The 16,072-nt window shown below is 41.3% G+C and overlaps 2 protein-coding genes across 2 annotated transcripts; both read right to left on the bottom strand.

The window, feature by feature from the left end:
* Positions 1 to 3,443: 3,443 nt before the first annotated feature.
* Positions 3,444 to 6,311, bottom strand: LOC106609864 (parvalbumin beta 3). The gene is made up of 5 exons (XM_014208891.1): positions 6,188 to 6,311; positions 5,312 to 5,381; positions 5,052 to 5,184; positions 4,429 to 4,538; positions 3,444 to 3,741 (listed from the first exon to the last, which is right to left on the bottom strand). The coding sequence occupies exons 2-5, from the start codon at positions 5,370 to 5,372 to the stop codon at positions 3,716 to 3,718; spliced, it is 330 nt and encodes a 109-aa protein (XP_014064366.1). The 5' UTR covers positions 5,373 to 5,381; positions 6,188 to 6,311; the 3' UTR covers positions 3,444 to 3,715.
* Positions 6,312 to 6,583: 272 nt separating this feature from the next.
* On the bottom strand, positions 6,584 to 14,632 carry LOC106609854 (parvalbumin, thymic-like). Its single transcript, XM_014208877.2, has 4 exons — positions 14,425 to 14,632; positions 7,880 to 8,012; positions 7,429 to 7,572; positions 6,584 to 7,276 (listed from the first exon to the last, which is right to left on the bottom strand). Exons 1-4 carry the CDS (start codon positions 14,483 to 14,485, stop codon positions 7,240 to 7,242), a joined length of 375 nt encoding a protein of 124 aa, XP_014064352.1. The 5' UTR covers positions 14,486 to 14,632; the 3' UTR covers positions 6,584 to 7,239.
* Positions 14,633 to 16,072: the final 1,440 nt, after the last annotated feature.

Here is a 16,072-nt window from a genome sequence, read left to right as displayed (position 1 = left end):
TTCTCCTGTACTCCCTACTCCCTGTATTAATCACATGCGCCGAATACAATAGGTGTAGATCTTACGAGGCCCTAACCAACAGTGCAATTTAAAAAAACGTGGATAAGAATAAGAGATAAAAGTAACAAGTAATTAAAGAGCAGCAGTAAAAAATAACAATATATACAGGGGGGTGCCGGTACAGAGTCAATGTGTGGGGGCACCGGCTAGTTGAGGTAGTATGTACATGTAGGTAGGTGTTAATTAAAGTGACTATGCATAGATGACAACAGAGAGTGGCAGTGGTGTGGAGAGGGGAGGGGGGCAATGCAAATAGTCTGGGTAGCCATTTGACTAGATGTTCAGGAGTCTTATGGCTTGGGGGTCGAAGCTGTTTAGAAGCCTCTTGGACCTAGACTTGGCACTCCGGTACTGCTTGCCGTGCGGTAGCAGAGAGAACAGTCTCTGATTAGGGTGGCTGGAGTCTTTGACAATTTTTACTCCAACACCATCATTAAGTTTGCTGATGACACAACAATGGTAGGCCTGATCACTGACAGCGATGAGACAGCCTATAGGGAGGAGGTCAGAGACCTGGCAGTGTGGTGCCAGGACAACAAACTCTCCCTCAATGTGAGCAAGACAAAGGAGCTGATCGTGGGCTATAGAAAACGGAAGGCCGAACAGGCCCCCATTAACATCGACGGGGCTGTAGTGGAGCTGGTCGAGAGTTTCAAGTTCCTTGGTGTCCACATCACCAACAAACTATCATGGTCCAAACACACCAAGACAGTCGTGAAGAGGGCACGACAACACCTTTTCCCACTAAGGAGACTGAAAAGATTTGTCAGTTCCACAACTACACCATGGAGAGCATCCTGACCGGTTGCACCACCGCCTGGTATGGCAACTGCTCGGCATCTGACCATAAGGCGCTACAGAAGGTAGTGCATATGGCCTAGTACATCACTGGGGCCAAGCTTCCTGCAATCCAGGACCTATATGCTAGGCAGTGTCAGAGGAAAGCCCCAAAAATTGTCAAAGACTCCAGTCACCCAAGTCATAGACTGTTCTCTCTGCTACCGCACAGCAAGTGGTACCGGAGCACCAAGTCTAGGACCAAAAGGCTCCTTAACAGCTTCTACCCCCAAGCCATAGGACTGCTGAAGAATTAATCAAATGGCCACCCGGACCATTTACATTGACACCCCAACCCCTCCATTTGTTTTTACACTGCTGCTACTCACTGTTTATTATCTATGCACAGCCACTTCACCCCTACCTACATGTTCAAATTACCTCGACTAACCTGTACCCCTGCACATTGACTCGTACCTGCACCTCCTCGATATAGCCTCGTTATTGCTATTTTATTGTGTTACTTTTTATAATTTTTTACTTTAGTTTATTTGGTAAATATTTTCTTAACTCTTTCTTGAACTGCATTGTTGGTTAAGGGCTTGTAATTAAGCATTTCACGGTAAGGTTGTATTTGGCGCATGCGACAAATAAAGTTTGATTTGATTTGATGTAGACTCCTGCGTCCCAAGAGGCGCAATCGAAAGCATTGTGAAATTTGTACGGTGATGTACGGTATTGTAGGCATAGGTATTGCGTAATGGCTCTCCCCAGATCTGGATGTTTGAATGATGATTGGAGTAGACCAATCACCTTTCATTGTTCTCAGCAATAGTAGTATAGCCATAATGAGAAACAGCCTGGAGGGGAGTAGGGGAGGTGAAAAGGGAGGAAAATAACACCAGGAATCCCTCAATTTGACAGAGGTGATGACTAACTCAATCAATCTTTTGTGCCAAATACATTCCTACTCCTGTCCCCTCTCCTCTCCCCCCAGCCACCGATAGCTCCGTCATAAAGATTTTTTAAATTATATTATTATTTTACCTTTATTTTAACAGGGAGTCCCATTGAGACCAGGGTCTCTTTCACAAGGGAGCCCTGCATGCACACAATTTACCAAATACAATAAAAATCAAATCAAATCAAATGAAAATGTCAGTGAAGACACTTGCCAGTAGGTCTACATACAAGTATGCATACGTGTGTGACCAGATGAATGTCACTGCGTCCCAAATGGCACCCTTTTCCCTATGGGCCCTGGTCAAACGTAGTGCACCATATTGGGAATAGGGTGCCACATTGGATGTTTCTAATGGGTTTTATACTGCAGCAGGTGGCACTCTTGGGTTTTTCCTCTTTTTGTGTGAAGACATTTCACAGCCAGCTGGATAAACTTTGGAAATCAGTTTGTTACCATTCTATTTCTATGGTTGTGTAGAGACTATCCAAACCCTTTTAATAAATCTAGCACTTGAAACCTCATCAGTTAATATTTTATGGTACATAATTTACCAGGCAGAGAATTACATGGGAAATGGTAATTACTTAGTAATACCAGTAATACCTGACCCCTAACCCCTGACCTTTACCCACAGACAGGTATTGGAATCCATTTAGACACAAATTTATTTTTTATTTTTATTTCACCTTTATTTAACCAGGTAGGCAAGTTGAGAATACGTTCTCATTTACAATTGCGACCTGGCCAAGATAAAGCAATATGATAAATAAGATAAAAGTGTTCCCCCCTTAACTATTCTCCCTCAGATGATGTCCTTTGTATCCATTCCTGCCATTATTTAATATGAGTGTTGTTGTAAAATGTCAGAACAGTGGACAACCCGTTATTGGATGAAACTAGGACTGAATCCAAGCTGATGTGGGACATTCTAACATTCTGACATTTTAACTCCACTTAGAGGTGATCCTTGGACTAAATTCCACCTTGTCATCAATTAGTATGTAAAAATAATGAAATACAGTTACTGTACATTCTAGCTGGAAACAAATATCTGCAAGTAAATGTTCAGAGTGCAATTTGTTCACTTCTCCTTCCCTTTCTTCATAAATAGAAATGGCCTTATTCTATGTCACCGAGTATGACATTCTCTCAGTCTGATATCTGAGAGAGAGAAACGTATTCATAAATGTGCCTCATTGACAAAAACGGTGTAACTTGGGAGTTCTGAAACCCTAGCCGTGTGCTGGCTGGGGCCCTTTGGAATGTGCTGGCTCTAACTGAACAGAGATCCTCTAGCTGGCCAGCCCCCTAAAGAGCTGGCTCCAAGAGGTCCTGACAGTAGCTGTGTCTTTCTGAACCAGCTATAGGTGTGCCAGAGCTGAACATATATCTGTCTCCTATATGCAGTGCCAGAAGGTGGGTCCTGTTTGAGCTTTATGTGAACCTGTGTTCACATGATGTATGTTCACTATATACAGTTACTTCTCAGTACCCCAGGGAGTAATGCCAGGTGGGAATCCCGGCGTAGCTAGTGCTGAATCAGTCTTATATACTCTAATATTCTAAATAAACATTATTTAGTTCTTTGAAGGACTTCCTCAGTTGTGACACTCAATGTTCGATTAATAACAAAAGTCGGTGCTAATCCAAATGTGAATTTATTTCAATTTTCAAAAAGTGCAAAAGCATGGTGGTAAAATTTTGCACACCGGCTGAATGCGAACATAAGACATATTTAAAAAACATAACAGTCAACACGCTTTGGGGGTGTGGGGTTACAGTCAAAACAGTCTGTGCGACATTCATAAATAAAATGAATATAAAAAAGATGCAGTATGTGACAGGCAGCGGGCCAGGACAAAACCTCAACAGCAGATTTGTGGTTCTATGATAACCAAGCCAATGATAGATGACTTATGCGTTCACCAAGGTGACGAACTCTGTGGAAACAAGGAGGAAACAACAACAGTTATTGCAAGGCAGGTCTTGATGAGATCTTTTAAAAAGTGCACCTCATAAAATCCTCATTCCTACATGGCATCTAAAAGTAGTTATGTGTAACTAAAAGTAGTTACACGTTACTAAAAGTAGTTACTTGTTATTTTTAGGGGTACTTTTATATGCAATTGGTAGTTACAGTCTTGTCCCATTACTGCAACTCCCATAATGACTCAGGAGAGGTGAAGGTAGAGAGCCATGCGTCCTCCAAAACATGACCTTGCCAAGTCACACTGCTTGCTTTAACCCAGAAGCCCTCCACAATGTGTCGGAGGAAACACTACAGCTGGCAACCGAAGTCAGTGTGCATGCGCCTGGCCTGCCACAAGGAGTCGCTAGAGTGCGATGGGACAAGGCCATTCCAACCAGCCAAACCCTCTCCTAACCCGGACAACACTGGGTCAATTGTGCACCACCTCATGCGTCTCCCAGTCACGGCTAGCTGTGAAAGCCTGGGATTGAACCCGGGTCTGTAGTGACGCCTCAAGCACTGCGATGCAGTGCCTTAGACCGCTGTGCCACTAGGGAGGCCTAGTTACTTGCTACAGTTACTTGGCCAACTGAATAGGGTAATGTACATAGTTGCTAGTTTGATAGTCTAATTGAAATGTGTAAAAGTGATTTGTTACCATCTACTCCGATCATGCCATCACCATCAACATCTCCTGCTGCAAGGAAGGCCTTGGTCTCTTTATCTGTCAGAGCTCTGGCACCAGCAGAGAAGGTCTGGAGGAACAGCCTGGAGAAAGAGGAGGGTGGAAGAGAGGGGGGAGAGAGGGAGAGAAGGAGGGAGGGAGAGAAGGAGGGAGGAAGGGAGAGCCGGAGGGAGAGAGGGATGAGGGGGGAGGAAGGAAGGGAGGAGATAGAGAGGGAGGAGGGAGGGAGGGAGAGAGGGAGGAGGCATTTTTTTTTAAATTGTGTGCTATTTTCCCATGTGAATTCATGTCTTTTGAATTCATTAGTTGAATAAAAATGCATTTGACCATCGAATTGACCCTTGGATCTATTTTAGTTGAAAAGATTTACATTTCTGGCCTCAGAATAGTCAGAAGGGAATAGCCCAAATATGTAGGTTACTGGTGTTCATTTCAGTTGAAGGGTGTGTTTATGTTACCCCTATGCAATCAAATGAATATGAGACATGGTGAGTAGAGAGCAAGGAATAGTCAAGATATGCACTGGTATTCATTTCAGTTTCAAGGGTACTGGACAGTAAGGTAGCCTTTGGCAACTGAATCAACATGAGACTTACTTGAGCTCATCTTCCTCAATGAAGCCACTCTTGTCCTGGTCAACGAAGTAGAAGGCTTTCTTCAAATCCTCAGCAGACTTGCCAGCCAGGCCAACCTTGGCGAAGAACTCCTTGTGGTTGAAGGACTCAGCAGCTGTGAGGGATAAACACAGTGGTCATTTCAACATGACAACTTGCTCATGGATGATTAAACCTGGTCAATATGGCCCCTTCCACTTTCACTGACATTGATTGTCATAAATCAATTAAGTGTAGCACACCTTCACAATGCTTGAGGGCAGCAGCGATATCCTCATCCTTAAGCATTCCCTTGAAAGCCATTTTTAGATTCTGAGAAATGGAGAGAAAGTAAGAGAAGAGAGCGAGAGAAACATTTTTGAAGTCCTGATCATAAATATTTAACAGTAAATACATAGACTATCTTTTGACTGATAACCACAACTATTGTCAAGAAAACTGTCTTAGGCTTATAGATATATGTAGATAGACCTTTTCTCAAATGTTCTTTAATTAATTAACTAACTATTTAGTTCATTCATGGATTTAAATGGATAAGAAATAGCATTGGTTCTGTTCTATCTGTATCATACAAGTTTACATTCCAAACTTAGCTCCTCTGTGCTAAAAGGTAGAGTGCCCCAATGCAAGAAACTACAGTAGGCCAGCACCCATACAGTAGTATGCTGTGACCCATGACCTTTAGCTCTGCTAGACCTGTTTCTATTCTGTATCTCAACCATTCACACACAAAGGTTCACATAGGACTTTCATTGCCATGAAAGTCCAGCCATGGTAATTTAGATGGAGAACAAGCATTGGTTTAGAAAGAAAGATTGAGTAAGACATGTCTGCCAGTGATAGTAAGTCTTTTTCAGTGGTCCTCGAACTGACATTCCTCGTGAGCCAAAACCATGGCATAAGTCCTCCATCTCCATCTCTCAGGTAAACGCTTGAAGTCCCATATTTATTTATTTTTTACTCCAACTCCAAACACATTCCAGATAGAAACGTTTCCCTCTTCATTTTTATTGAATGTATTCCGTGGAGGATGTAAATAAAAATCTTTGCATGTTGTTGATGTTGAAAACCATTGGTGGTCAGTAAATTAGAACATCAGTCCGATTGAGGGAACTCACCTTTGGAAGATTAGTGGATTAGTGGCGAGGAGGCAGTTGTATCTCAGTGTAGGGCCGGATGAAGCAATTCTCCTTTAGCTCTCACATTATATACTCTCGCCCGTCAAGGTGTAACGCACACCATATGCTTAGGGTTAGTTTTGGAAAAATGTGTCTAGTAGTCAAATTGTGCTATTTTTATCCTTTCAACTAAGGATATGCATGCAGTCCATGGTGAAACGCAAGGCGTGCGTTTTTGGGCGCAAGCTCATCTACTCATTCAGCTGCATGTTAGAGATAAAATGCCTGCAATGCATATTGTTTTTGTAATATGACCCTTTATCTGCAACCTCAGTGAGTTTCTGAATGTATAGAACAAGTCTCACATCATAAACCAGATATGAACCATTTAGTATATGTCAAATCAGATCATTTAGTTTTATATACAAATGTAACTGTTTTAAGCTAGTGTACATTATAGTATTAACCATTATGGACACTAATGTCTCTGTTGCAAATTGCTATATTCATGTGATGTAGGCCTCGATTTTATACTTGATCATTATTTGCATAGATTCATCATTCTTATGCTAGACGATACTGTGCTTGTCATACTTGTAAACAACATAAATCACCTCCATACCAGCACAGTCTCATTTAAACATTTTAAAAGTTGCTGTTGTTGTTGATAGAAACATATACATAATCTTCTTGACAGTTGAAAGGTTCCAAAGTTATCAGTTTATAGCAAGAAACTTCATCCCTCGTCTGCCCTTCATATAATCATGAGGAGGAAATGACTTGGTTTGGATGATCTACTGCAGATGGATACACATGAGAGGAATATAGACGTTTGTTGACTTGACTCCTTACCCTGGGCTACATGCTCATGAAAAGGCCCAGCTTGTCAATGACATGGCTAGGATACATCACATCGTGTCATATGAAGACAGGTGCTATATTATTTATGGTCAAACCCAGATACAGTATCTGTATATGAAGGCACTGAGCAGATTCACACAGACCATGTACAGCTTGTCTTCAAATTGTCAAAATACATATCTTCCTCCTCTTCATCTCTTTATGAAGACATGACAAGGTTGGAGAACTCTGAAAGAGAGACACAAACAAACCAAAAATGAAATGTGCTCATTAACCTTCAACATGCAGAATGTAGAGATTGAATTACTTTCCAACCACATTCCAAACTAGGTTTCTGATCCAGTGATCCTTAAACTGCCACAATAATCATAAATGTTAACTTTGGACTCGACCCTCGTTGCCTAGTAACCCAACCGTCCCAGCCTATCTTTCCATTCCCGTCCTTGTCCCCAGCCAGGAGGAAGGCTCTTGTCTCAGCCGTTGTCAGGGGACGAGCCCCCTTGGAGAAGTTCTGGAGGAAAAGCCTAATACACAAACACACACACACACACACACACACACACACACACACACACACACACACACACACACACACACACACACACACACAGACACAAACATGAAACACAAAACATTAAAGTAGTATTACATACAGTACACTGTACAGTATAGGTTTTGTGTGTTTGATTGTATCCATCTAACGGATCAGAAGTACTTGTATTAGGCAACTTTTGTTGAGAAACTAAATAAAAATAATTCTTGGTGTGATATCTGCTTAGTATCAGCTGCTGTTTTGATCATGGGTTCAAGTATGTTATATTGAGACTCAACTGTAGCTCGTCCTGTTCGATGTAGCCACTCTTGTCCTGGTCCAGGATCATGAAGATCTTCTCAATCTCAGGGGGAGACTTCTTGGACAATCCCACCATCGCAAAAAACTTCTTTGGGCTGAAGGAGTCGTTTGCTAATAGCAGAATGGACAATGCAAAATGACAAGTGACCAAACAAACCGTTGACGTTTGAAGTTAGTAGCTCATATCTCACTAAGTTTCCTTTTCATTGAACTTCTTGAGTATTAATATAAACACATTTGTGGAGCCACAATAATATACAAAAAGATATACTGCATTCATGAGTCCCTATGGGCAACCTAACATCCCTAATGTAAGATTAAGAGTCAGATCATTTTACTGGTCAATTGCAAACAAGGTACAACTGAAATTTAAATTCTGCTTTTAACCCAACCCCTTCTAAAGACACACATAAATATCGGGCTTTGGATAGGTGCAGTGGGCTGCCACACTAACATTCCCAATACCAATTAAGCTACAGTAGAGGTCAAAACATTCCCCATGCTCATTAAGCTACAGTAGAGGTGTCACGTCCTGGCCAGTATAAGGGTTAATTGTTATTGTAGTTTGGTCAGGACGTGGCAGAGGGTATTTGTTTTATGTGGTTCAGGGTGGTGTGTTAGTTAGGAGGGCGTTTGATTTATTATTTCCAGGTTTTGAGTTATGGTCTATGTTTATGTATTTCTATGTGTAGTCTAGTGAGTGTGTTTCTATGTTGAGTTAATTGGGGTGGACTTCCAATTGAAGGCAGCTGTTTGGTGTTGCCTTTGATTGGAAGTCCTATATTAGTTGGGTGTGTTTGTCTTGTATTTGTGGGAGATTGTTTTTGCATTGCGTGTTTTTGTGAGCCTGCAAAACTGTCATTTGTCGTGCTTATTGGTTTCCTGTTTTTTTTTCGTGTTCAACGTTCGTTAATAAATTAAGAAAATGAACACCAACTCTGCTGCATATTGGTCCACCTTTTCAGGCGACGATTTCGCTATATCGTCCTCCGACGAAGAAAGTCGTGACAAGAGGTCAGAACATTTCCCATACACATTAAGCTAAAGTAAAGATCAGAACATTCCCAATACCAATTAAGCTACAATAGAGGTCAGAACATTCCCCATACCAATTAAGCTAAAGTAGAGGTCAGAACATTACCCATACAAATGAAGCTACAGAAGAGGTCAGAACATTCCCAATTCCCATTAAGCTACAGTAGAGGTCAGAGCATTCCCCAAACCCATTAAGCTACAGTAGAGGTCAGAATATCAACCGTTACAATTCAGCTACAGAGGAGGTCAGAACATTCCACAATCCCATTAGCAACAGTAGAGGTCAGAACATTCCCAAATCCCATTAAGATACAGTAGAGGTCAGAACATTCCCCATACCAATTAAGCTACAGTAGAGGTCAGAACATTACCCATAAAAATTAAGCTACAGTAGAGGTCAGAACATTACCCATAAAAATTAAGCTACAGTAGAGTTCAGAACATTCCCCATACCAATTAAGCTACAGTAGAGGTCAGAACATTACCCATAAAAATTAAGCTACAGTAGAGGTCAGAACATTACCCATAACCATTAAGCTACAGAAGAGGTCAAAACATTCCTAATTCCCATTAAGCTACAGAAGAGGTCAGAAAATCCCCCATACCAATTAAGCTACAGTAAATGTCAAAAGGCTTCCCCATACTCGTTAAGCTACAGTAGAGGTCAGAACATTCCCCATACTATTATGCTACAGTTGAGATCAGAACATTCCCCATACCCATGAAGTTAAAGCAAAGGTCAGAACATTACCAATACTCATTAAGCTACAGTAGAGGTCAGAACATTCCCCATACAAATTAAGTTACAGTAGAGGTCAGAACATTACCCATTCCCACTAAGCTACAGAAGAGGTCAGAACATTCCCCTTATTCCCATTAAGCTGCAGTAGAGGTCAGAACGTTACCCATACCCATAAAGCTACAGTAGTGTTCAGAACATTCTCCCTTCCCATTAAGCTACAGTAGAGCTCAGAACATCAATCGTTACAATTCAGCTACATTAGTAGTCAGACCATTACCCATACCAATTTAGCTGCAGTAGATGTCAGAACATTCCCCATACCATTTAAGCTACAGTAGAGGTCAGAACATTCCCCATACCAATTAAGCTACAGTAGAGATCAGAACATTCCCCATACCAATTAAGCTTCAGTAGAGGTCAGAACATTCCCCATACCTACGAAGCTACAGTAAATGTCAGAACATTCCCCATATTCATTCATCTACAGTAGAGGTCAGATCATTACCTATACAAATGAAGCTACAGTAGAGGTCAGAACATTACCCATACCCATTAAGCTACAGAAGAGGTCAGAACATTCCCCTAATTCCCATCAAGATGCAGTAGAGGTAAGAATGTTACACATACCCATGAAGCTACAGTAGTGTTCAGAACATTCCCCCAACCTATTAAGCTACAGTAGAGGTCAGAACATCAACCGTTCAAATTAAGCTACATTAGAGGTCAAAACATTACCCATAGCAATTAAGCTACAGTAGAGGTCAAAACATCAACCGTTCAAATTAAGCTACATTAGAGGTCAAAACATTACCCATAGCAATTCAGCTACAGTAGAGGTCAGAACATTCCCCATGTCCATTAAGCTACAGTAGAGGTCAGAACATTCCCCGTACCAATTAAGCTACTGTTGAGGTCAGAACATTATCCACACATATTAAGATACAGTAGAGGTCAGAACATTACCCATACCAATTAGGCTACAGTAGAGGTCAGAACATTCCCCCTACCCATTAAGCTACATTAGAGGTCAGAACATTCCCCATACCCATTTAGCTACATTGGAGGTCAGAACATACCCCATACCCATTAAGCAACATAAGAGGTCAGAACATTCCCAAATCCCATTTAGCTACAGTAGAGCTCAAATTTGTACTCATACCCATTAAGCTGCAGTAGAGGTCAGAACATTCCCCCTACTCATTAAGCTACAGTGGAGGTCAGAACATCACCCATTCCAATTCAGCTACATTAGAGGTCAGAACATTACCCTTACCAATTAAGCTACAGTAGATGTCAGAACATTACCCATATCAATTAAGCTACAGGAGATGTCAGAACATTACCCATACCCATTAAGCTACAGTAGATGTCAGAACATTACCCATACCAATTAAGCTTCAGCAGATGTCAGAACATTCCCAAATCCCATTAAGCTACAGTAGAGGTCAGAACATTACCCTTACCCATTAAGCTACGTTAGAGGTCAGAACTTTACCCATACCCTTTAAGCTACAGTAGGGGTCAGAACATTACCCATACCAATTAAACTAAAGTATTGTTCAGAACATTCCCCGTTCCACTTAAGCTACAGTAGAGGTCAGAACATTACCCATACCCATTAAGCTACAGTAAATGTCAGAACATTCCCCTAATTCCCATTAAGCTGCAGTAGAGGTCTGAACGTTACCCATACCCATAAAGCTACTGTAGTGTTCAGAACATTCCCCCTACCCATTAAGCTACAGCAGAGGTCAGACCATCACCCATACCAATTCAGCTACAGTAAAAGTCAGAACAGTACCCATACCAATTAAGTTCCAGTAGAGGTCAGAACATTCCCCATACACATTAGGCTACAGAGATGTCAGAACATTATCCACAACAATTAAGCTACAGTAGAGGTCAGAACATTCCCCATACTAATTAAGCTCCAGTAGAGGTCAGAACATTACCCATACCAATTAAGTTACAGTAGATGTCAGAACATTCCCCATACCCACGAAGCTACAGTAAATGTCAGAACATTCCCCATACTCATTCATCTACAGTAGTGGTCAGAAGGTTACCCATACATATTAAGCTACAGTAGAGTTCAGAACAATACCATACCAATTAAGCTACAGTAGAGGTCTGAACATTCCACATGTCCATTAAGCTACAGTAGAGGTCAGAACATTACCCACACCCATGAAACTACAGTGGAGGTCAGAACATTCCCCATACCAATTAGGCTACAGTAGAGGTCAGAAAATTCCCTAAACCAATTAAGCTGCAGTAGAAGTCAGAACATTACCCATACTATTATGCTACAGTTGAGATCAGAACATTCCCCATACCCATTAAGCTACAGTAGAGGTCAGAACATTCCCCATAACCATGAAGTTAAAGCAAAGGTCAGAACATTACCAATACTCATTAAGCTACAGTAGAGGTCAGAACATTCCCCATACAAATTAAGCTACAGTAGAGGTCAGAACATTACCCATACCAATTAAGCTACAGTAGAGGTCAGAACATTCCCCATAACCATGAAGTTAAAGCAAAGGTCAGAACATTACCAATACTCATTAAGCTACAGTAGAGGTCAGAACATTCCCCATACAAATTAAGTTACAGTAGAGGTCAGAACATTACCCATACCAATTTGGCTACAGTAGAGGTCAGAACATTCCCCATACCTATTAAGCTACAGTAGAGGTCAGAACATTACCCATACAAATTAAGCTACAGTAGAGGTCAGAACATTACCCATACCAATTTGGCTACAGTAGAGGTCAGAACATTCCCCATACCTATTAAGCTACAGTAGAGGTCAGAACATTACCCATAACAATTATGCTACAGTAGAGGTCAGAACATTACCCATTTTCATTTAGCTTCAGAAGAGGTCAGAACATTCCCAGTTCCCATTAAGGTACTGCAGAGGTCAGAATATTCCCAATTCCCATTAAGTTACAGTAGAGGTCAGAACATTACCCATATCCATTAAGCTACAGTAGAGGTCAGAACATTACCCATACCCATTAAGCTACAGAAGAGGTCAAAACATTCCTAATTCCCATTAAGCTACAGTAGAGGTCAGAACATTCCCCATACCCACGAAGCTACAGGAAAGGTCAGAACATTCCCCATACCCATTAAGCTACAGGAAAGGTCAGAACATTCCCCATACCAATTAGGCTACAGTAGAGGTCAGAACATTCCCCATACCCATTTAGCTATAGTAGAGGTCAGAACATTACCCATATCAATTAAGCTGCAGTAGAGGTTGGATCATTACCCATTCCCACTAAGCTACGGAAGAGTTCAGAACATTCCCAGTTCCCATTAAGCTACAGTAGGGTTCAGAACGTACCCCATACCAATTAAGCTACAGTAGAGGTCAGAACATTCCCCATAACAATTAAGCTACAGTAGAGGTCAGAACATTCTCCATACCTGTTAAGCTACAGAAGAGGTCATAACATTCCCAATTCCCATTAAGCTACAGTAGAGTTCAGAACATTCCCCATACCCATTAAGCTACAGTAGATGTCAGAACATTACCCATATCAATTATGCTACAGTAGATGTCAGAACATTACCCATACCCATTAAGCTACAGTAGATGTCAGAACATTACCCATACCAATTAAGCTTCAGCAGATGTCAGAACATTCCCAAATCCCATTAAGCTACAGTAGAGGTCAGAACATTACCCTTACCCATTAAGCTACGTTAGAGGTCAGAACATTACCCATACCCTTTAAGCTACAGTAGGGGTCAGAACATTACCCATACCAATTAAACTAAAGTATTGGTCAGAACATTCCCCGTTCCAATTAAGCTACAGTAGAGGTCAGAACATTTCCCACACCAATTATGCGACAGTAGAGATCAGAACATTACCCATACCAATTAAACTATGGCAGAGGTCAGAACATTCCCCATACCCATTAAGCTACAGTAGATTTCAGAACATTCCCCATTCAAATTAATCTACATTAGAGGTAGGGACATTACCCATTCACATTATGCTACAGTAGAGATCAGAACATTTCCCACACCAATTAAGCTACAGTAGAGGTCAGAACATTCCCAATCCCACTAAGCTACGGTAGTGTTCAGAACATTACCCATACCAATTAATCTACAGTAGATGTCAGAACATTCCCCATGTCCATTAAGCTAAAGAGGAGGTCAGAACATTCCCCATACCCATGACGCTACAGTAAATGTCAGAACATTCCCCATATCAATTAAGCTACAGTAGATGTCAGAACATTCCTCTAATTCCCATTAAGCTGCAGTAGAGGTCAGAACATTACCCATACCCATAAAGCTACTGTAGTGTTCAGAACATTCCCCCTACCCATTAAGCTACAGTAGAGGTCAGAACATCACCCATACCAATTCAGTTACAGTAGAGGTCAGAACATTCCCCGTACCAATTATGCTACAGTAGAGATCAGAACATTCCCCGTACACATTAAGCTACAGAAGAGTTCAGAACATTCCCCATGACAATTAAGCTACAGTAGATGTCAGAACATTCCCCGTACTCATTAAGCTACAAAGGAGGCCCGAACATTACCCATACCAATTATGCTTGAGTACAGTTCAGAATATTCCCCAAACCCATTAAGGTACAGAAGAAGTCAGAACATTACCCATACCAATTAACCTGCAGTAGAGGTCAGAACATTACCCATACCAATTAAGTTACAGTAGAGGTCAGTGCAAACACACAATGTAGTACATCCATACCCCTGCAAGCGTTGATAGCTGAAGCAATATCTGACACAACGAGGAAGTCTGTGAGAGTCATACTGAATCTGTAGCGAGATCGTGTTGAGATGTAGCAGCTTGTGGTTGTATCCAAACTGATGGTGAGGTAGAAAGCTATTGATAAGAGGGAACTTATGATACCGTGGTGTCAGAAACCTCCAGCGTTTCCCTGCCAAACACAGCTGCCTTCTTGGCCCACTTGATGTTCAACTGACGTGAATGTCACAGCGTCACTATGACAAAGCTTTTGTTTGGCACTTCAGAGACAAACTGAATGTATCCCTTCTGGTGAACAGAAAGCCTTTCTTACTAGCTTTCCCCCCATATACAGTGCATTCGGAAAGTATTCAGACCAGTGGAGGTTCCTCAGAGGAGAAAGGGGAGGACCATCCTCCTCAGTGAATTTTATAAAAATAAAAATAGTAAATAATTTGAAAGTTATCCTTTTTAGATAAAACTATCTTAAATATAATCACGTCACCAAATAATTGATTAAAACATACTATTTTGCCATGAATGTCTACAGTAGCCTCAACAGCACTCTGTAGGGTAACACCATGATGCATCCAGAGGACAGCTAGCTTCCGTCCTCTTATGGGTACATTGACTTAAATACAAAACCTGGGAGGCTCAGGGTTCTAACCCCTTTCCATAGACTTACACAGTAATGATGAAAACTTTCGGAGGACGTCCTCCAACCTATCAGAGCTCTTGCAGCATGAACTGACATGTTGTCCACCCAATCAAAGGATCAGAGAAGGAATCTAGTAGTGAAAGCATAAGATACAGCTAGCTAGCACTGCAGTGCATAAAATGTGGTGAGTAGTTGACTCGAAGAGAGAGAAATACAATAGTTGAACAGTTTTGAACAAATTAATTTCTTCCAAAATGAAGGAGAAGCAAGAAATATATAAAGTGAGAGATTGACATAATTTTTCACTTCCAGTTTCACTTACTTTGTTAGCAAATGCAGCTATCTAGTTTAGCCTTCTCAAACACCCTGCTCAAACAGAGGGATGCTATGTTAGCTAGCTGACTATGACCATCCAACACAACACTGGAACTCTTCCAAGTCAAGGTAAGCTTTTGGTTTTACAAATTTATTGCCACAGGGGGCCGCCGGTGTAACTGCTTACTGATGGTACACTGTAACGTTACTGCATGATTGTAGTGGGTTTACAAAACGCGTTAGTTATTTTAGCTATGTTGACTATGATGTTACTTTAGCTAATATGGTGACAACAATGTAGGCTGTGTGTAGCAGTTATGATATGGTTTCGCTTGGAAAGGTTTTTTCGCCTGGTCACACAGCTGATGTGTTGTGCATTGATGTCCACAAGTGATGAAGGGAAAAGATGAGAGGAGGTGAGCACATAGATGTGAGAAGAAATACAAAGTGGCTGTTATGAAAGTGAACTGTGTTTACGCGTGATCAGAGGTGTATTCATTCCGCCGATTCTGTTGAAAATCGTTTCTCAAAACGGGGATAAACATACCTACATTTGTCCAATGGAAACTCTCGCTTGCAACTGTGTCACTGTCTGTCCATGTGTCACTGTCTGCCATCTCCAATTTTTCTCTCGACCTGTTTGCACCTATGTTGTAAACTTTCATTCATAGGCTCGGT

This window comes from Salmo salar, chromosome ssa01 (assembly GCF_905237065.1).
Source record: "Salmo salar chromosome ssa01, Ssal_v3.1, whole genome shotgun sequence".
Classification (NCBI taxonomy): Eukaryota; Metazoa; Chordata; class Actinopteri; order Salmoniformes; family Salmonidae; genus Salmo; species Salmo salar.
This window is presented reverse-complemented; position numbering and strand designations above follow the sequence as displayed.

Excerpts from the sequence above, each read along its gene's own strand:
- LOC106609854 (XM_014208877.2), bottom strand. The coding sequence starts at position 14,485 with ATGACTCTCACAGACTTCCTCGTTGTGTCAGATATTGCTTCAGCTATC. Across the intron at positions 7,573-7,879 it reads ATCGAACAGGACGAGCTACA|GCTTTTCCTCCAGAACTTCT; the intron begins GTTGAGTCTCAA and ends TTTGTGTATTAG. Across the intron at positions 7,277-7,428 it reads CAACGAGGGTCGAGTCCAAA|AGTTCTCCAACCTTGTCATG; the intron begins GTTAACATTTAT and ends TCTCTCTTTCAG.
- LOC106609864 (XM_014208891.1), bottom strand. The coding sequence starts at position 5,372 with ATGGCTTTCAAGGGAATGCTTAAGGATGAGGATATCGCTGCTGCCCTC. Across the intron at positions 4,539-5,051 it reads ATTGAGGAAGATGAGCTCAA|GCTGTTCCTCCAGACCTTCT; the intron begins GTAAGTCTCATG and ends CTCTTTCTCCAG. Across the intron at positions 3,742-4,428 it reads TGGCATGATCGGAGTAGATG|AGTTCGTCACCTTGGTGAAC; the intron begins GTAACAAATCAC and ends TTGTTTCCACAG.